Source organism: Diadema antillarum, unplaced genomic scaffold (assembly GCF_040938485.1).
Source record: "Diadema antillarum isolate AM-2024a unplaced genomic scaffold, OU_Dant_1.0 seq00000301_RagTag, whole genome shotgun sequence".
Lineage (NCBI taxonomy): Eukaryota > Metazoa > Echinodermata > Echinoidea > Diadematoida > Diadematidae > Diadema > Diadema antillarum.
Window position 1 is genome coordinate 1,531,617 of NW_027271324.1, and position 22,894 is coordinate 1,554,510.

General features: G+C 35.5%; 1 protein-coding gene across 1 annotated transcript in view; it reads left to right on the forward strand.

The window, feature by feature from the left end:
- Nucleotides 1-384: 384 nt before the first annotated feature.
- Nucleotides 385-22,894, forward strand: part of LOC139730301 (phosphatidylinositol 3,4,5-trisphosphate 3-phosphatase TPTE2-like) — a 39,872-nt gene continuing 17,362 nt past the window's right edge. Inside the window, exons 1-4 of the mRNA XM_071641178.1 lie at nt 385-520; nt 4,245-4,452; nt 12,418-12,563; nt 20,561-20,608. Coding sequence (XP_071497279.1) covers nt 519-520; nt 4,245-4,452; nt 12,418-12,563; nt 20,561-20,608 — 404 coding nt within the window. The 5' untranslated portion in view covers nt 385-518. The remainder of the gene's footprint in view (nt 521-4,244; nt 4,453-12,417; nt 12,564-20,560; nt 20,609-22,894) is intronic.

Sequence of the window (22,894 nt, forward strand, 5' to 3'; positions counted from 1 at the left end):
ATCTTTTTTTGTAGGAGTAAGTTCACTTCCACAGTCCTGTCACTGCATAGCACGGCGTGAGGGTGAGGGTTGGTCGCAGTCTACCCACCAACTCTAAGGGGTTATTTTCTCTATTTTTTTTTTGGGGGGGGCGGTTATGTAGGGCCTACATTGCGTAGGGACTATTTACACAGCTCCCTTTTCCCTTTTTTTTATTATTATTCATACATTATTCTTTTGCGCATTCTGGTTTTGGAAATTCCGCTTTTATGTAGCAACGCCGCGTCGAGTCATTAGACGGTTTATATTTTGGCCGAGTTACCTGTGCAACCCATCTCCCTCCCAGCTCGAATCCCATCGTCAAAGTCCATTGTTTACTACGCATAGTGTGCCAGCTGATCTGTCCATACATTTAGCGAGAAGCGGGCAGCTATAAAGACGGAATACTCACAAATTATATCATAAATCGCAAACACCCCTGCTTCCGAGTCCAAGATTTGACTTGTTTCTCATTTGAAACCGGTTATCCTGCAGATCAGATGTAAGTACTTTTGCATCTCTTGTTTCTTTGTGTCAAGTTACAATCAATGCCGATCCGTTTGAATGAACTGTACCAACTTAGCGGAGAGCGGAACATTTTTGTAACCTCTCGCGGAGGTGCTCGGCTCGGACCGCGGTAGAGCCGTGGGCGAGTCTGCTGACTTGCCACTTACGTGATTTCCTCGTTGCCGACGTTGGCTACTGGTATGGTATACTTGATCATATCAGTATGCCAGCAAGATCAGAACAACCAAATTCAGTCCCCTTTCTTCTGTCCCACTAATTTATTTGTTTGTTTGTTTGTTTGTTTGTTTTCTCAAATATTTTCTTTTTCATGTTCATTATGTTTGCTGCATGTGGGGATTGTAATGATTGTAAGGATGATGATAATACTGATGTCCCATTGATGATGATATGATGATGAGGACGAGGATGATCTTGTATTGTTCTGATCAAAATTAAGCAGTAGTATTAGACAGAGAAGTAGCAGTAAAACTAGTAATTAGCTGGTTGTAGTAGGAATTAATTATTGTGGTAGTTAGTGGTATATGGAGTAGTTTTGGAATATGTCACATAATATAGTATCATATTGTTCCCATGAGCTTGCACACAAAATATCCAAAAAGAAAAGAAAAAAACAAACGTTGATTATGCAGCAATTGCAAACTTTTCTTCCCTAAAAAGTCATTAAGGTAATAACAATATGACAACATTTAAGTTTTCTCTCTCTTGACAAAAATTGAATTTCAATACGATTTACAGGCCAATGGAAAACTTATGACTGTGACAGCATCACATCTTCTAATTTGCATATTTTGATTGCTGCGATCCCTCCCTCTCTCTCTCTCTCTCTCTCTCTCCCTATATATATATATATATATATATATATGAAGACTTTGTTTGCAAAAACCGATAAGTCCATATTTGTCAAATGGAGATATTTGCGATTAAAGGTCAAGAAAAATAAAGAGAATAATAAGAACATTTTTGCTTCTTTTGACCATAACTTTAAAAATGTACCTTTATATGTAGTGACCAATATATCATTTAAAAGGTATTATTTTGTACTTTATGACAGAGACCGTACTTCAAAATCTTCAAAAATGGACTTATTGGTTTTTGCAAACAAACTCTTCATATATATATATATGTTTCATTATATAAATTAAACATATTTTTCCAGATAATGTGTGTGGTTGAAAGTGATATATAAAGAAATAAATAATATAAACAATGAGAGGGAGACCTCCGCTGCTGTAAATGACTGAAATAGTCTAGAGCCCTGTCTGTTATGATAGTTTGTAGTGACTTGAAGCCCAGCTATAAGGCTATAAGATATTACATATATATATATATATATATATATATTCTAAATCTCTTTAAAAATGCTTCAGTATAGATATGATATATGGAATATATTTATTTCTATATATTCTATATTACATCAAATGAAGTCACAGTCATATATTGACTTTAATTCAGTGAGCATCTTTCATTAATGTCAGATGCTATGCCAAGTCTCTCACTGTTCAGTAAAGAAGAGTTGTGTATATAATATGTGAAATATAAGTGTGTCACTTCCTTTGAACATTTGCAAGTACAGTCAAACCTGTCTATAGCGGCCACCCAAGGGAAACAACAAAAGTGGCCGCTATAGACAGGTGGCCGTTATAGACAGGTCGGCGGCCATTTTGAATTTCATTACTTGCATTTTATGATAGCCGAAAATACCGCATGTTATACTTTAAAAAAAACAACAACAACAACATTTAAGTTTGCATATGCAGCAGCTCTGCTGTTATGGGGATTTTCGTTGTACAATTCACTTCATGTTTTTTTTCATTGCCTCCTTCTATTCTTTTGATGTTAAAAATAATATTTCGGGCCTGAGAAGTGCTCTGGTTCATCCCTACCGGTTTGCATGAACGGGGTTCACGAGAGCTGAGTTCGATGGAGGATTGAAAATGTGTAAAATTTACGTAAACTATAGAAACAATACCCAGACAGGTACCATGTTGTCCTTACTCAAAGGGATTAACACTAATTAGTCTGCATTTCGGTAACAGTCTAAGTTGTTATTAGGAGTTCTCTTTGCCTTTGTAGCAGCTATTCAGGGCTGCATTTCTGAAGCCTAGATCTAATCTAGTCAAGTTGGCGGTAAGACGGGTTTTCGTGGCAAAGAGCTGCATTAATTTTGTCAATCATGTCTGTGTGATTGTGACTGAGCTAGGACTCGGTAGACATCACGCAATGAACGTAAAAGACATCGTACTTATTGCTGATTTAATGGATCAACTCAGTTTTTGTGACCGCTATACGCAGGTTGATATTCACCACGGGAGACAAAATGAGTGGCCGCTGGCCGCGTTAGGCAGGTGGCCGCTATATAAAGGGTCTATAATACAGCAATTGCGTTCGGGGGATTTTTCAGTAGCCGTTATAAGCAGGTGGCCGCTATAGAGAGGTGGCCGCTAAGACAGGTTTGACTGTACAATGTAACTCTCACCTTCCTTCATGACATCTCTAATTGGATATGAAATAGAAGCTTTTAAATTGATCTCTGATTCTTTAATGGGCAACACATTTTGAAAGACAGGTCTGGGTTTCCCTCTCAAATTGGCAATGTTTTGTTTTTTTACATTTCTTTTTTATTTTATGCAGATTTAATGAATTTGCATTTCAATTACAATTCAGTTCATTTTGTTGATTATAGAATATTTACATGTACATAATGTTGTTTTTTATTTCAATGTCATACTTCTTTTTTCCGGATCGATGCGCTTAGAAACATCAGTATTAAGCGCTATATAAATGTTATTCATTATCATTATCATTTTATTGATAATCATAAAAACAGAATATGTGTATACAGTGTAAAATGTGTCGGGGAGTTCACAGAAAGGCTAATGCAATACCCTTTGTAGAGATGAATACATAAAAATATGCAAATACAGATTCAGAGTCAAGTTCAGAGTACTTAGTGACAGTAACAGATTACATGCACAAATCAAATGAAATGTGAAACATATGCTACTACATTAAACAAACAAAATAGACAGACAGAACAAAACTAACAAAGATGGACAGATACATTTGGTATAATTTAGTAGGCACTTATAGGATGTCTTTTGTAGCTAGACTTAAAAACACTTTGAGTGGATACGTTGACAGAGACTCCAACTCTCCCGTTTTCGACGGGAGATCTCCCGCCGAAAGCCCATTTTTGCGCAATCTCCCGTTCTCCCGTTTGAGATTTGATTTCTCCCGCCCTGGCTCTGTGTCTCCCGTTGGAAAGGATTTCTTACTTATTTCTATCGTATGTTGAAAAAATAAGCCTTAGATAGCACCAGAGAACATCTAGAATCCTAGGAACTTCGCACACATCAACTTGGAGTCTCCCGTTTGCTAGGGGTTTCAGGCGGGAGAATCTCCAGATCAAAAGGTGCTTGGGGTTGGAGTCTCTGTATTGAGTCTAGATCACTCCAGAACTTGGCACCTCTGAATTCAATTAGTTACATGTAATCTCTCTTTTTTTCAATATAACATGTGCATTGAAAATTCAAAGACCGTGCTGATGAACAGATATCATGTGTGACAGCAAGTTTCCCCTAAAACTTGCTGGGTTATCATGTTGTCAGAGTATATAATGGAAGACTTGAATAAATCAGCAGATGAGAAACTCTGTGATGACAGATCCTTTGTTTTGTTTGCCATTCATCTGTAAGGTCTAATGCATTTCCTGGTGCCAATCTGCTGGGAGCAAGGATGAATAAATACACGCAGTTCTACGATGAGGACGACGATGGGGAGTGCGACCTCGGCATGCAGGGAAGTGCCGTGCTCGCAACTGATCATGTGGCTGTAGACAGCAACGGTGACATTGTTACCCTTGGCAACCAAGTGGAACAGCCAAATGGAACAATCATAACAAAGGTAATTAGCAATGACCTTATGGACTGTATTTGTGAACATTAAAAGTTTCAAAGGTTTAATGGTTGCAATTATTGCTTCTTGAAACTAAGATCTGCCTCGATATTAAGCTACGGAATTAATGCTTGTCCTTAGAACAGTGACATTATACTCATTTTTATTTGCAACTTTTAGACAATAAAAAAAACAAGCTCAAGAAAATAAATCCTGTTTGTATTTTTTCACCATTTTCACTAGTAAAAATAGCAATGGGGGTTTTGATAGATCTTAAAGTAATGGTATAGTTTTGGTCAAGATAAAAATTTGGGTTTAACTTTTTGTGAGATAATTAGAAACCATTTTTATGAAATATGAAATAATTGATTTAGATGACATTTTACAATGGTGAAAGGTGGCTCCCACTATTTATTCCTTACTTTGTTTTTGGATATCTCAGCCATTTTAAACTAATTTTCATCAAATAAACTTTTAATGTGCTTAGAAATGTCAGTATAAAGCACTATATTTATTATTATTATTATTATTATTATTATGATTATTATTCCTCATCAAATTTTATGCCTTTAATATTTCATATGCATTGATAAAATGGTTTATAGTTATATCGCAAAAAGATAAAATCAGCATCCCCATCTCAACCAAACCTATGCCATCCCTTTAAAATGTGTTGTGGGGAAATCCCCTAGCAGGTGCAGGATGTTTAAGGGGAGAGTCACATGACCAAAAGCTAGTGAAAGGTGAGTGAGTATTTACATTGGGGTTTGAGTGTTGTGTAAACTTTCAAAGGTTTTCAGAAAGTTGCCAGGAAAGTACCAATGAAAGACCAAAATATACAAAAATGTAGATGATTGTTTGTTAGTTTATTATCTGGTTAGGTAGTTTTTTGTTTGTTGTTTGGGGGGGGGGGGATCTACTGCCAATGTAAATGCCTCTAATATCCAATCCATGTGAGTGTGTGTCTCAAATCTCGAGCCCCTGCCTCGGTTGTGACCTTTTATCACTGACTTCATACTCTGATGATACAGTAGAAAGTCATCTAAAGCAATACTTGAATAGGTTTCACCCATTGTGCTAGTCTAAGGTGTTAGTTTCCTCTGTTGGTTTCATAGATATTAAATTTCAAAAAATTTGTTGTGGAAGTCCAAATATTATTAGATTGAGAGATATTTCATATTATCTTCTTTTTGTTCAATAGCCATTGAAATGATCACTTTTCATTGCTTAGTAATGATTCTGATAAACTCGGAGCAGTTATGCACTTTTTCCAGAAACTGGAAATATTAAAGGAAATTGAAGGAGAAAAAGACTGAAAACATGCAGATTTGGCTGTCTCTTTTTTTTTTGCCATACTCAGTATCTTCGAATCATTGATTCTATATTCATGCAATATTGCATAAGATAATTGACAAAATATACCAAAGTTAAAGAGCTATGTAAATGTTTTATTCCTGCAGTTGATGACACCCCTTTGTTGTGTTCTCAATCAGATAAAAACTAAACAAACAACTTTTTCTTTATTTAAACAAATTCAGTTTAATTTGAGAAAACAGTGTAGCCTATGTTGTGAGTGAGTAATTCTAAGATTGTTTTTACCATCTCCAATGACGCAATGCACTTTTAGATATTTTCATTGTTTTTTATTTCTGCATACAAATAAGAAAAAATATGTATGTTCATTGTAATTTCACTGGAACTGACAAGATAAAATAGAGGAAGGAAATGATAATGATTGATTAGTATATGAATTCCTGGTCTTCAGGTTGATTTTTTTCCCCTAGGCCTGTGTTTATAGTTGAATATTGACCCTTTTATATTTTGTTTGGATGACTCTGAGTTTTAAGATTGGGAAATATTTTGCAAGCTTTAAATCAGGTGACAAGATGTGGCCAGAATTTGTGGTCAAAACTTATGGCCAACAATGTAAATAGATAGATGATCAAACCACAGTGGATGAAACATATCCCTTTATAATAATGCTTGAAATCATATAGTCAAGGGCTTGCATTGATTTCAGTTTCATTCACGCAGTCGGTGTCAAGTATCTGGTCTAATTTTTCAGCTTGGCGCACACATCAAAACTGTGTCTCTGTGTGGAAGTATACTGTGTGTTCACTCTCACTGGATTGCTTTCTCTGAAGAGGAGTTGATCCTTTTTGCCGTTGACTAGGTGTCACTGATATTTCAGCAACAGTCACAAATGCTGCCGCCTGCTTGCAAATAGGAAAGGCCCTGGACTATACTCATTTAGACTTCTTTCCTTGTAGTGTACATTTAGTCTGTAGAGACACCTGACTCTATTTCCTAGTGAGATCCTGCTCTGTATATTTGCTACAATTTTGCAAGATTTTCTATTCTATTCAGTCGGAATAGAGGTTCCCGTATAGATGTCCTAGTGAATCTGAAGCTTTTGAGGAATTCTGGGATATATACCACTTAAACAAATATTTGTGCACAATGCTTTTGGTGAGTATCAAGTATATATTTCTTTTAACTAGAATCATGTTAGATAAGAAAAGTTTTATCACAAAACAAGCTAACTCAATTCTTTTTAAGTTGAAATATTTGTGATTAAAGCTGCTAAAAAACAAAGAAAATAAGAAAATATAGAATATTTTTAATCATAATTTCTAGAATATTTCTTGCTATGTCAAAAGTGAGGCATTACTGGAAAGGTTTAATTTTGCTCTATCTGATGATGGACTTACTTTGAAATGTTTAAAAATGGCACTTAACTCATTTTGCAATAAAACTCTTCATATAAATCTTATTATAAATCATCGGAAATGATAACACTCACAGAAATACTGAATGGCTGTATTCAAATCTTCTATATCTCTTTGAACTGTTCCAGACTTTGAATACGAATTGTTTTTCAATCATAGAATTATTACATAATTTGCATAATTCTGAAATATTGAAAAATGCGTAGAAATTGAACTTCCATTTTTTTTCCGAAAATGCATTTCACTTCAAGAGAAATTCCAAGGGCCATGTGGAGCTTATTCATTCATGTGTTACTTTCAGCATGAGATATTAGAGAGCCAATTGAAACCTGATTTGAATTTTTCTAAATACTGTAAAAGTGGAAATTTTCAAGGTGTGGAAATTTTTGCGCATTCGCGTGACCAGAAACCAGTGCAAAAATAAAAACACACGAATATTTTTGCATGTCATGATTTTTGCCGGATTAAAAATATGCAAAATTCACCTCACCTAGCTGAGAGTGAAAGTTACTCGTGCAAAAATAACCACTTTTACAGTATTTCTTGTTGAGGTAAAGTGACATAAGCTACTAGTGGGGAAAAATATAAGAAGTTACTTTATTCATTCTTTCAGCAAAAGGAGTGGAGACAAATCAAAATTACATTTGTGACCAGTTACAATGAAAGCCTGGCAAAATATCACAAACTTCTTATATTGATTTCCTAACTTTCTCTAGTGATATTGTCCATATTCTATCATTTTAAAGCTTTGCAGTTTTTCAATTTATTTGAAAAAGAATTGAATCTATTGGTAGTCTAAAATCTTCCAGATGCTTAGTTTTCAAATTTATATGTTCTATCCTAGTATAAAAAAAAGATTAGAGATCTGGCATTGTGCAAGTAAAGTTTTTAGAAAAATTAACTTTTAAGTTAAGATGTATAGTCATGCATCCAGGAACCTAGGTATTACAAAAGACAGGCCAGTTTAAAGCACATATGCTTCTTAAAACTAAAACTAAAGATTTCAGACTTTGAAGTTTTCTACATGTAAGACTCTATATTGCCAGGATGTTGCTGAGATATCAAACTTGTTTTTAATCAGATATGAAGATCTCTTATCTCTTTTAATAGTCAAATCATCTTATTTTTGTAATATTCTCATCTTTAGTATTTGTAATGTTATCAGGGAAATATGATGATAATCATTATATAAATGGTGTTAGTACCAACGAACAGATGCAGGCTTGGACACACACACACACACACACACACACACACACACACAAACTGTTCCATTTCTAATGTTGTAATTATAAAAAAGAATATTGAGAAACCATAGGGATTCCATTGTAATTATTTCAAAATTTCCTCATCCCCCCCCCCCCCCCCGATAGTTATCTTGTATGTGTTTTCATGCAAACTGATAGCACAAGTGAAACTGTTTCAGTCACCTGTAATAGTTAAGACTGATTCAAACATAGCAGTAGTTCAAAGTTTTTCTTGAGCGTGAAATGTTAAATTAATATACCATAAATTCAAAGTTATCTGCTCATATCACCACATTTATTTTCGTAGCTAGTTTCTTTGTTTGAAATTGTATTTTGCTGATTTTGCTTCGTTTGAATCCAGTGATATGTACAGAGATGCCAACTGTTACTTTATACAGTTGTACCATTTTGTTCCAAAAAAAAAGTACTTCACGTTGTCTAAAGTCTGTCACAGGAAAGGAAAAAAATACTGTTTTCCACCAAAAATATGTCTTTTCATTCCTCGGAATACTGCAATGCTGTTCACAAAGTTGTTATTGAATTTGAAGTATGAGAGATTACAAAGTTGTAAATCAATTTAATTCAAAGTTGTTTCAATTCAATATTGGTTACAAGATCTGTGTGCAAATTGCATTAATCTATAAGGCAATATGCCAGCACCTCACTTCTTCTGTTGGTTTGGAAAAATGTCATTGGTTAGTATAGCATGTGACATATTTTAGGCCGTATTTCATTCTGTGGTTGCCCATAAATACATGTAAATCTATGTCACCGTTCTACGGATCAGCTGACCGGTGTGGTAGCTTATCACTGGTATGCAGTTAAGCAACAGCCTTTCATCCTTAAAAGTCATAGTCACAGTCTTAATCAATACAAGCTTGGAATGAATTTATGCAGACATGACGTGATCCATCATTTTTATTTCACAAACAAGAAAGACTTGTCTGTAGAACATTCAAAAAATTGTGAGGCAATGCAGGAAAAATGGCCTAGGATTTCAAAATTGAGCAGCATATCCCATCTGGTGAGAACTGATTATTTGTGAATAAGAGGGATAAAATGTTAAGATATAACTTTGTTTGTGTACCTGTAATCATTTTATCAAATTTATGTGGCAGACCATTTTTATATCGTACCTTGTCTGAGAGCTGCAAAATTTCTAGTGGAACTCCCTTTGGATTAAGCTTGATATGTCCTTTACATGAACTTTTTGGCTTTTAATTTGGTGTTTTGATTGAATCATCCAGGAGATATTTAAGAGGGGGTAGACCATGTAGTTTTAATCTGTGAGGAATGGGAAATTTAGAAGCAGGATTATGCATACCTCCAACCCACTCTGATTACCACGAGATCAAATCCTGAATGATCATAGACCATGGTTCTAGTTTAATCTTCCAAAAAAAAAAAAGTAGATGTGATATGGCAAATTACCTTCATTGGCTGCCATTTAAAACTACATGGAATGTCACAAATCTCATATTTCTGGAAATATTGTTTACACAAGGAGTCTGTTTGACTGCATATGGGGAACTGTGGATACTTAATGTTGAAATAGTAATGTTGTTCTCTATAATCCTGGCCTGTCAGAGCCACCTCATATCAACATTCTTTGCCTTCTCTGAAATTTGCCTTGTTTGTGTTGCATTCAAACAGCTCCATTCAGTGTTGAATGTCCTGATAAAGACTTATTGACACCATATACCAGTATTAGTGAAGTTTTGACTTGATCAAGCAAGAGCAAAGTACTGTAGGTAGCTTGGTATAAACAAATGTCAGCTGATGGTAGACGGTTTTTTATTATTTTAATACATAGCACCTATCTAGAGGGAATCCAAATACACACACACACACACACACACACACACAAACACACACACTTGTTATATTAATACATACAGGGCTCAACACTAACTCTTTTTTTTTTGTCTGGTGGCCTGAAATACAAACATAGTGGCCCAAAATAAACGGAGACATCATAGCAATCCATTTTGAATGTGAGTGTCCGATCTGGCCACCAAAAGAAAAATTTAGTGGCCCAACATTAAATTTTGGTGGCCCTGAGCCACTGCTAATGTTGAACCCTGATATATCTTTGGATGCCACTGTAGCGAGACAATGGGTGTTAATTATTTCTGTACATTAAGAAGACACTAGACCTTTGGGTGACAAATTTGTGTCTCCTTGATATTTTCAATGATGTAATATTCTATTCAGTCCATGCTTTACTGCCAACAGTGCTGTACATTTTTCATTTAGGATACACCGTCTCCTTAGAGCAAAACTGTGTCCAGAGTAATATATTATAGTAATAATAGGAATATATCTGACAGTGAAATTTGAACAGAAAGACTATATTTTATCAGCAATGGCAAAGTTATGCAAGCTATATGAATGTTGTGGATTGCTGCAAGTTTTGGTACTTCTGAAAAGTCTATGCCAACATAACATGCTGATTAACAGTACAGGATTTTGCCCTTTGTAATCTGTATGTTGTTTCAAATGTTTTGCAAGCATTTTTATTCAGTTCTCTGATTCAACAATTAGCCTTGTACACAGCTGCACAAAAGAATTATCGCCCATGACATACCTTGACGTGGCCATTATACAAACTGATGCTCAAAAGGGTGAAGGGGGAAGAAAAATGAGGAAGAAGAAATAAACGTCAGATACAAAGAGACAGCATAAACAGCCATTTGGTGCCCCAACATATCAGCTGAACTTTGGAATGATCTATCTGACTAGGGATCAAAGTCGGACTGAAGATTATTGAAATCATTTTAGGGAAAATACAGCACTGATGTGTGCAATATTAAATTTTGGTAGTGATCTGGGAATTTTTTATGGATTTTATGAAGGATTTTCGATATTTTGTCAGGTAGGGTCAATGAACCTGGCAGTTCAAGCTGTGCATTTTTTTTTTATGTTGGCATACGCTCACTAAAGTTCATGCTCTAATTTTTGCTAGCATGAGGCACGCTGGAAGTTGATGATGTAACAAAAGGTTTCTATATTGGGAAATCAGGCGATTTTTAACATGCATAAGGGTGGGAATCACTGAGCTCTATGGAAGAATAAGATCAGTGGTGGAAATGAGCTGCTTGGCAGAGGTCTACGCTCTCAGAGTGCTTCTCTAGTATTTGAAATTATTTTCTTGTGTCAGATCTCCATGATATAGGAAGTTTGCTGATTATCCCTGAAGAAAGTGGACATATATGCATCTGAGTAGTATTATTGAAAGTTATATTATGTGCTTTTGATCTGAACTCCTTTTCTTATTTTTCCCCTTACTCTGTCACCTTTTATGGTTCTTGCTGTGTCTTCTCATTTTTTCACCTTTTGTTATCCTTTACCTGTTTCTCCTTTATGCTCTTCAGCTCCATTATCATCACCATATTGCACTGTAGCCGCTTAAATTTCTTCTTCTCATTTTTCTTAATCTTTATTTTTTATCTTCCTGCTTATTCACAAATGTCTGAGCCGAATGGGAGCCATACCTTTGACAATAAATACCTTTAGCATGTCCTGCCCAGGTGTACTCAAAATCATTCTTATTTGATTTATATGAGAATAGAAACTATGGTGTCAAAATAATGGACTCTCTATACAGTGTTGTGGATACTGCAAAACCAGAAACATTTGCAGTATTGCACCATTGCAAATTGGAGCCAAAGGCCTTTTTCATGACATTAAACTTGCGCGAACTGCCACTGGCATCAGACAAAAACATTCGTATGCATTTTACTTTCGCGAATCTTGGCTTCTTGTGAAATTCACAAATGTTTCTTGTTTTACAGTAACACGATAGATCTCTGAAAGACATCAAGTAGATCAAACTCTGGTATGTAGTTATAAAAGAAACAAAAAATCCCATCCCCCATCCCCAAACAACAAGTAATTTCTAAACTGTATGGGCACATACTTGCATTAATTGGAAAAGTTTTCATATAAATTCTTACAAAGCTTTAAGATGATAAATGGTTCTTCCGTTCATGATGCAGAATTCTGATGGCTCTCCTGCGGACATTTCAGAGTCTGAGGCCCGACAGAAAAAGGTTCCCCAGGAGGTCAAGGTGCCCATTGCTGATACCAATGGAAGTGTCCAGTTTCAACAGGGTCCCAAGCTGATACCTGTCACACCTCTTGCGTAAGTTTTGAAGAGAACACTTCCCACTTCTTTCTCATTTCATTGATGAATGTTATAGATTTGTTGCCAGTTTCCCCATTTGGTTGAATTTATACAAAAACTGCATCACTTTGGTGATCCCTCGCATTTATCCCCAAGTTTATTTCAATGTTGATATCCTTCAGGTTTATTTTAGGTATTTAATCAGCTTCTTTCCTCACAAGCAATGGAAAAATAGGGTTTCAGGTTGAATAACGTAGTAGGGTTTTTCATAGCGCAGTCAATAAGAGCACCAGTCTAGCAATTCTGATATTTCGGGTTTGAATCCCAGTGGATTTTCATTTGTTTTTAACATTATTATTCATATATTAATCAGTTTTTCTTTTCTTTTTTAAATTTAGAATATGATTATTGACATAATCATAGACTCACTTGAATTGTATTCGCCCATAATCCCAATAATGTCTGTTTGTGTCTGTATACATTTGTGTCTACATATCTGTGCATACTGAGTTCATGGAAATTCAATTTCTTTATTTCTGCAAATTATACCATATTATCCATCAACATTGTTCAAGTTTTGTGATTTGTTAATGTTGTCTATGGCAGGCATTATGTTAAGGAGTGATGGATGATATATTAACAATATACTTTAAAACATGATATATTCGCGGCATGAAATTTTCGCGAATTGGAGCCAACGGCCTTTTCGTGGCATGAAATTTTCGTGAATTGCCACTGGCGTTCAATGCATATAGTGTAGACAAGAAATTTCGCGAATTTTGGCGCTCCCAAAATTTGCGAAATTATAATGCACAGGAACATGCCATGTTCTACAGTATGTGTCATGGTCCATGTGTTTATGCCTATCAGGAGTTAATATCTTGGTCTTTGTAGTCTCAAATTGGCGCACAGATGAAAGTTGACTCACTGGCTCTTGTTTTAGAAGCATGTTATCAGTGTAGCAGACTAATTAGTTCTATTTTCTAGCACATGTGGGCATCGGAGGATACATCAGGAACATCTGGCTAGAGCTAATTCCCCAACACTCTCAACAGTATTAAATCATTAAATTCTTCTACGTCCCATTTCCCTCCCAGATCTCTCGTCTCACAGCTTTTGCTTGATTAAAGTGCAATTCCACTTCATGTTGGCTTTTATGAACAGAACAGATAAACAAACAGACTGAAAAGAATAAAGTTTCATACAGAATTAGACATGAAATAAGAAAGTAATGAGAATTTGAAGATCCATGTGCTGTCATGATACCATGATATCACTATGGCAACCACATCACATTAATAGATGAGGTGCATTTGTCACTAATTCCTTCCAACTTTTTGATTGATAGGCATGAAAGTTCGAACTAGGTTTTGTACTTGACATGTACCCATTGCATCAGCTTATTGTTAGAATAACCTAGCCATGATAACTTCTATGGGAAAAGGGATAGCAGTTTAGGAAGACTTACAACACACAGACAAAGGGGGCTCTTTGTGTGAGATTCCCTTTATACAAGGGATATGAACGTGAGTCATGTAGCAAGAACAGCTGCTAGTGGGCTTGATAAGAGCAGTTAATGCCCCAGAATGGTAAAGTTTAAATCATTGGCTAAAATGGTTGACCTCTTCAGAATGTGATTTAATCTGAAAATTCCCATAATGCACAAACTTGTCAACCAAACTACAAATACATGTACTTCCTGCAGTGTGCTCTGTACATGGTACTGTGTATTTTGCAAAATTCAGGAGTTAACTGATATTCTCAAAATTAACAACTCACAAAAACATTCAATTTTCGATTGAGTTTATTAAAAATATATATTGCCTCCCACAACACAAATGTATCGTTATTAAAGTACATGTCAGAAATCGCTAATTTTTTTTCCTCTCTCATTCCATGTGGTTTACAATCACAAATTCAAACACTCACAAAGATGTCTGACAAGCTATTATAAGCAAGATATTTTGCTCATGAAATAAAAGGCGTGTGCTGTAAAACATAATGGATTAACAATGTAACTATAATGAACAATATTGCTACAGATTCTCACAAAGCAAGAGGCTGAGAAATGTTGGGCGAAACACATGTTAGGTGAAACTCTGACTTGATGAAAATGATTTAATTTGTACTTCAAAGTATCTCAGTACCTCACAAGAACTTGTTCCATGTATTCATGGCTTTGCTGCTTTTCATTTTTTTTCAGGGTATCCGCAATATACAAATTGTTTGCATCTTTAAATTTCTGTGTGTTCTATTAAATCAAAATGATGATTCATAGTAAGTGAAATTTAATCCTCAAAAGTGTGCATTTTGCCTTTCTTTGAATGGAAGTGTTCAATCTTTTTTTGAATAGAAGCTGTCATTTTTTTTTTAATCCAAGTCACCTTGTGGTCTAATAATTTGTCACATCCTTTTTTTTTAACCAACTGTGTGATGCTGCAGTTGACCTTTTCTCTGACATTGAATACAGGATTTTGGAATAACTTATCATTTTTGTTTTTTCCCATACTTTTGTTATCAAAGGACAAACCTTGTGTATAGATGCTTCTTGATTCTTCTCTCAAACCCAGTGTGTGTCTCTATATATTCAGACTCTCACTTCCCTAATCTGACCGCACAGCCAGGGATGTTATGAATGAAGTGATTAGCGGAGGAAGTGTGTAATTCCTTCACGTACGGTGTTTGTGTGCGAGACAGCCGGCCGGTGAGAGACGTCTGGGTATATGTAGAAAGATGTGATGACTGTGATCATATATCAACAATACCCTAAACAAAGAGTAAACATACAAACACACACACACACACACACACACACAGAGTCAACTGTATACTAAACATGGTTAAGAAATGATATACAGGAGAATCCCTCATGCAAAGGCCGGAGAATGGTTTCTGCCTCAGGATTGTTATCATCATGATTTTTTATCATTTCTTGTGATGATTTTTGTTATTGCTTTTTTCATTCATATGGGTGGTAGATATGCTATGATTCATCATTATTATTGTTATTATTTTGGGTAATTCTTGATATAAATTAATACTTTGGCTAATAATTTTTATCTCTTCTCTATGCAAATGTGTTCATGCATCTTTCCCTCACTTTACTTTCAATAATGTAAGGGGTTATGTATCCATAGAGTAGACTCTTGTTACCTCCATCATACTTGTAATAATTAACTGGAAATGAGAGGGAATTACATGAATGATCGTAGTGATTTTTGCCTCTTATGGAATTTTTTTTTTTGCTTAGGTATGTTTCTTGAATACTACATTTTGACAGAAAAAACATGACATTCCTAGAATCACCAATGTCAATGAATGAAATAGTTGACATCATAGTTGCTTCACGTATATCAAGAGATTACGGCTAAATGTCAGATGAGTCCTGTGGTAACTTTCTCAGTTTAGAAAAAATGAAAACAAAAAATGTCTTTTTATGGGTATAAAACTGAGTTGTATGGCAACTTTCAGTTCTTGTTTAATTGCCTGCGTGCTTGAAGTCAAATGGTGCTGTGCAATATGTACCTCTTTTCTTGCGGTCATAAAAGAGGCATAATGATTATAAAGTGTTCATTGAAAGGAGATGATTAATTCCCCTGCATCCATGTTATAGTCTGAGTGGTATGATCCCTCTTCACATAAATACCTTTAAATGTAGTGGACAGCTGAGTGGATCATGTCATTCACTAAAGGCGGTACAGGATGTATGTGTGTGCAATATAAGTGACACTTATACTGCATGTATCCTTGGAAGTATCAATCATGTGCCTTCACTAAGTGCTGGATATTTGAGTGTGAAGATCGATCCGTCTACTTGGAGGCAGACAATTTCAGTAGGCCTATACAATGTGTGATGGGTGCTATATAATGCTGTATAGTGCACTGCAGCTGTGTGCAGACTGTTTCTGCCCTCCTGCCCCCGCCCCCCAAGGGAGGAAGGGAGGAGAGATGAGGAGGGGTGTTTTGAATCACAGCCTCACGTGTACCTGAGTGTGTTTTTCGATTTATTTTGTGAGACAAAGGTGGCAGCACTCTGTACACACTTTCTGCTTTGAGTGTCCCTTGATTATTTGTGTGCAGTTGCTTGTTTGTGTATGATTACTATGATGTTTTGGGTTTGTTTTTTTTTTCAAACCATTCCCACCCAACAAATCTTTCCATCCCCCCTTAAAAAAAAACTATAAACTAAATATCATACATTTTAACTTTTCACAAGATGATTAGAAACCACTTAAATATTAAGTATTAAAGAGCATACAATTTTAGAGGAATTCAAAGTTTATTTGATAAGCATAAGCTCTGAAATGGCTGAGATATCCAAAAACAGAGAAGTCCTAGTAATAGGTGTGATCTACCTTTTGTTAGTCCTGACCACTTTGTTTTACTTTATTTTTGGAGATCTCAGCCATTTCAAAGCCAAATTTCATTACATAAACTTTTTAATTCCTCATAGAATTGTATACTCTTTTATATTTCATTTATGGTTTCTAATTATCTTGCCACCATCTCAACCAAAACCATACCATCCCTCTAAGTGATTGGTTTATGAGTACGGTGAAACTTGTTCAGAGGTTTCTTGATGCAGACAGGATGGCTTGCAAACCTTAATGTACTTTAAAGGCATTATTTACCATTTGCAGATGAAACAAAAACCCAGCTTTAGTGCTTCAAAACAGTTCTAAAATGTGAGTTAAGGGTAGAAACAAGTAGTATAAAGAAAAATTAATCAGTATAATCAGTGTTAAGTATTGTTAAATATGCAAAATGTGAGCAATAGTTAAAATAAAATTGTTTCTAGACTAAACTGTCTACATTTATGGTTTAGAAAGAAAAATAGTGATATCTCCTTATATTTTAAGCTTTATTGCATAATGTTTATATGGCAGGATGTTTTGAGATGCAACTGACATACACATAGGCATCAAATTTGATAACTCAAACATTTTTAAAATCACTGCTCCCAATGGTAAACAGTACCTTTAAAAAGGGGAATGAAGCCCCAAAGTGTATGTGGATTTTGAGCAAATGCAAAATTTTAGCTGAATACATTGATGAAGTTTGGGGAAAATCGGACAATTTATCAAAAAATTACAACTTCTTTAAATTTTGGTACCGCAATTGCTGGATAAAAAGACTACGACAATTCATGACGTCACTTATGTATGGACAATAAAAAAGAAAATATAAAGAAACTTCAACAAATTCCATATTTTGTTACAGTAAGCATTCTTTCCACCTGTTACAGACATATTATGTTTATAAAGGCAATGACATTCCCCCAGCCTTCTGAAAGAGTTAAGCCAAGTGCACTGTCATTATGCTAGAAAAATGAAAATGTGTTGAATTTTCTTTTGAATACATTGTCTTTTATAGATCTGCATTGTCCATCACAAATTGTTAGTAGCCCTTCTTGGCCAGCAATGGCTGTACCAATGCTTTAAAAGTTCATAACTTTTGAGCAGATTGGTTGATTTTCCACAAATTTCATTGTTTTGTTGTATCAATATCTCTGCATTACCTCCATCCACATATGTATTTGGGTTTCATTCCCCTTTAAGTGTGTGTGTGTGTGTGTGTATGTGTGTGTGTGTATGTGTTTTTCCATTTGAACATTGATATACAGTTCAGTCAGCAATTATGTTTATCAAAAATAAACCAACACAATATCAAACATTGTCTGTAATCCTCTGGTCCATTTCTCAACTGGTGAATGATAATTTTAGTTTCCTGTAAACTGTGTTTTCATTTTTATGAAAAGATTCTGAATAGAGTGCAGATTGACAACAGTAATTGTAGTCATTGAATTAAGGGCAAGTTTTGCTTTTCAACTCAATCACAATCTACCACAAAGAGTTTTTTTTTTTGGATTTAGTATTACAATGGAGATTTACTGACACAATAAAGTTGGTGATTCTGTCTGTATCCATCATGACAAAACTGGTCCTTTGTCTATCTGAGACTGACAGGATATAATAAAGACATGTACACGGTGGTTCCTCAGGGTACTTTTAATACTCAGTGTGAGGACAATGAAAACCACAAATTCAAGGGATGGTACAGTTTCGTTTGAGATGGGGCTTCAGGATTTCAACCTTTTTATGATTTTTTTTTTTAGATAATTAGAAACCTCTGAGTCTTCAGAAATATGAAAGAGCATATAATTCTAAGACCAATTCAAAGTTTATTTGAAGAAAATCTGTTTTGAAATGGCTGAGATATCCCAAACAAAATGATCGTGATAAAAGATGGGATACTCCTTTTATTAGGATTGCCTTGTTTTACTTTTTTTACTCTTTTTTTTGGATATCTCAGCCATTTCAAAACAGATTTTCTTCAAATAAACTTTGAATTCCTCTAGAATTGTACACTCTTTAACATTTCATAAAGTGGTTTCTAAGTATCTTGCATAAGGTTAAAAGCTGAATCCTTGCCTCAACCAATACTATAGGCCCTACCATCCCTTTAAGGCCTCTTTGTTATTGAGATTCATGAGAATATCCAATGGACACAATGACAAGTTTCAGCAGAGGGATGGAAGGGAAACCTCCCTGGTTTCAGTTCCCCTAGTCACTATGGCAGGCGTGTGACTTTCATTTAAAGACACTCAGTTGTGGCGAGTGGTTTGTGCGGCACGGAGACGAACGCAACACGCTGCCTCCCCCATTCTGTATCAAATGTAGTGACCCCGAATGAGAATAGCGCTGGCTCAATGGGTCAGTGAACAAAACGTAAGCGTTCTGTGGGCTACAAGAGAGCTCTCTGTGCTAATCTCGACTAACCCAAAATGGCTGTCCGAGCGAGCCACGGGAGCTTCCGAATGGACGCACACTCTCAGTGCGCATGCGCATGAAGAGAGGCCAAAAGAGCCACGCGGCTTCTGACCTGTCTCCTCCAATCACCGCAGCTCGCGGTGACAATGTTTGTGTATGATGCGTACACACACACGCACACACACACACTTGTCTCAGTGGCAGCATTGTTCCACACGTTTATGGATATAGCACCGAGTCTGGCATTGCACAATTGCATGCACAAACTTCGGTCGTTCGGAGTTTACGTACCATTAGGGATGGCGATCGGCTGCCTTTAACTGGATATACAATATGTCTGAGAATTCCTTGCAGTGGCCATTATTCATGTCCTTTTGATGTATGGGGATATGCAAAGACTAGTATCTGAAACTAAAACTACACTTTCGGAAAAAAACTACACCTAACGGGACAAATAATAATAATGACCTGTGATTTACCTCTCAACTTACAACTGTATGGCAGCTGTCTATTGCTAGGCTGTCTAGCATGACATTCACCCCAGACTCAAGCCAGACTCACTCCAGACTTGTGCTAGATGCTTTGTGCCGAGACCGTTTAGAGTCCCCATCATCTGGTATGAACACGGCACAACCTCCAGAGGTTGTGCCGTGTTTGGTTGGACTCTAAACATGGTATTAGATCATAATATCCTGCAGCCTGCATCTTTACACTGTGATATCAAAAACAGTGAAACTATGAATACAAGTTTAATAGGAGATACCTCTCGAGAACTTTGGAGACCCATGACAGTGCAAAAGGGGTTTTCAATTACTCATTGTACCAGGAAATGAATGCAGTGATTTAATATGTGACATTTATTTATCTTTTTGTTATTTTCATGTATTTATGTATATTATTTTCATTTCTGTATCAATGTATGTATGTATAGGGTTTGTAAATAGGTAAGATATTCTTTTGTGTATGAAATATTAATGTTGTTTAATCATATTATATATATTATTCATATACAATATGAATATACAACATTAATATTACATACACACAATTATATATGATATATGTTTATATGTGTGTATGAATATACTTTTATTTGCTTGTTTTCCAGCTTATCTATTCATGACTGTTTGCTCATCAAATAAATTATGAATCTATCTCAGATGCATTAATTGATTCTTTCACTCATTAATTACTATATTCAGCAATCATTGTATCTCGGATTCTTTATCTTTCTTTATCAAACAGGAGAGCACAGTTGAAAGTAAGGAAATTTGTGGAGCATCTAGCTGTGAGGTAAGAGCTGCTCAAGGCGTTTCTTTGCCCCATGTGTAATTATGATTGTACTGCGTGACCTCCATTATATGAAAGTTACCGGGTACTGAAAAACTAAATACTGTACACTGAAAACAAATGGGAAAAAGCAATCAGGTTTGACACAGTACAGCACCTTCAGTCCATTGCATTTGGGTGTGCAGTCCCTAGCATGTCACTGGATCATGCTTTTCTGTGTTGTCGCAACATGAACAAACGAAGATGAAAATGAATAATTGACTGGCATTGCACAAGTGGATCATCAAGCAGAAGAATACATTACAAGTGATCCATGTTTACTCTTTTAGGACCTTAGGACCTTTAATGCTATGCACTGATATTGCATGCAGGGAAATTGCCAACAGTAATGGGAGAGTTAGAATAGAGGGCATCTGTGAGTTTATGTTGACCACTGCAGTGTGATAGTCAGAAAATATTGCCTGGAGCTGATGCTGAATCTATGTTATCTGCAACATAATTATACTGAAACAAGTTGAAGGAACATAGCACTTAATGTCATTAATGCATTAGCAGTGTCACTCTCCACTCAAAAAAACAACAACAACAAACAAAACAATGTGTCTCTTATTATATAGAAAATCTGTTTGAAAATTGCATGAAAGACAGCTTCAAATCATTTTTTCTCACAATGGTCACTGTTTTCATCGTATATATGGCATGATGTACAGAATGATTGTTTTCTCCGTCGTTTGCTTACATTTTTTAAGTGTTATAGTTTATCAATCATTATTTCTTCAGTGGAGGTTGGTGTAAAACATTTGCCTTTTATAATAAAAAAAAAAGATACTATCATACATACAGCAAAGGTTATATCTGGGCAAAAAATCAAACTGTCCCTAGCACTCTCTATGTTTACATTCACATTGTTCCGGAGATATGCATCAGTCAGGGCTTTAGAGAGAATTATATCCACACAGGATAGATGTAACTTGGGAACAATCTTTGATACATGAGGCTTGAGACTATGTCATCTGATGAACCCATCTCTGTTTCATTCGACCCAATTAACTCAGGGATATATGCTGACATTTTCACATCTCATGTACAGTCTGCCCACAGTTCGCATCTCCATGCTTTTGTCTTAGAGCTCTTATATCATGTAAGATGGTAAGGTGACCATGCTTCAGATGAATAAAAAAATTTGTCATGAGAAAAGAAAAAAAAAAGGATGAAAATTAACAAGAGAAAGAGATAGCCAAAGACAGTAGCTTCGAAATGCTGCTCATAAATCCTCTTTGTGCTTATCATTATACGTGAATTTTTAAGGAATAACAGTGAAGGAGATTCACAGGCTTAAACGATTGTAATATCCAATGGCCTTTATCAAAAGAAGTTTTGTTTTCTGTTGTCTACATAAGATCTCCATGCCCCCCACCCTCTGACTTTGTTCCTTTCCTGAAGTGTTTCAAATTTAGAAGCTCATATTTGTAATACAATTTTATTTCTAGAGGTGAATAACAGAAAGAGTCACCATGTTATGTCATATTAGATCCCTGACTAACCCTAGAAATATTGTAAAGGAAGTTATGACATTCTGTATTTTCAACAAATTTTTGAAAACACTCCTTGACCAATTATGAATATTCAAATTGACAAGTTGCTGATGTCATGCTCTCGCAATTTCTTATTGATTTCATATACAGAAGTGAAAAAAATCTCATAATTCAGCTGTATGAATATGAAACTTGCCATAGAACCACCCAAAAAAAAAGAACAAGTGTTACTTCTGATATACTTTGGTATGGGAATTTGCTTTTAACAGTAGAGGTGGGCTATAGAGGGTGACATTTTCAGAACATGCTCATCACACCTTAGTTTGATGACTTTTTGCCTACTGACACCATTTTTGAAAAAAAGAACGGAAAAAATGCAAAATCCGGGGTGCCCCGGCCGAAATCCTAAAAAATCCAAGATGGCCGCCGTTTTGGCTTTAAAAAGACATTTTTGGCCATAACTCGGCTATTTTTTGGTCTATTGTGATGATTTTGGTGTTTAACCCCATGTTTTAGGGGTCAAAGAAATGGATTATCATGATAATTTTAGTTTAAAACCTAAGCTTCTACATGAAACTAACCTTTTACCCATACTTAGGGTTAAATTTCCTTCTCCTTTACCCCTACCCCAACCACCATTTTTTGCCTTTTTTTTCCACATTTTTTTCAAGTCATGTTAACTACCATACTTTTAATAACAAGTTCTAGCAATCCATTTGTTTTTCTACCGACAATACAGCAAGAAATATACAAA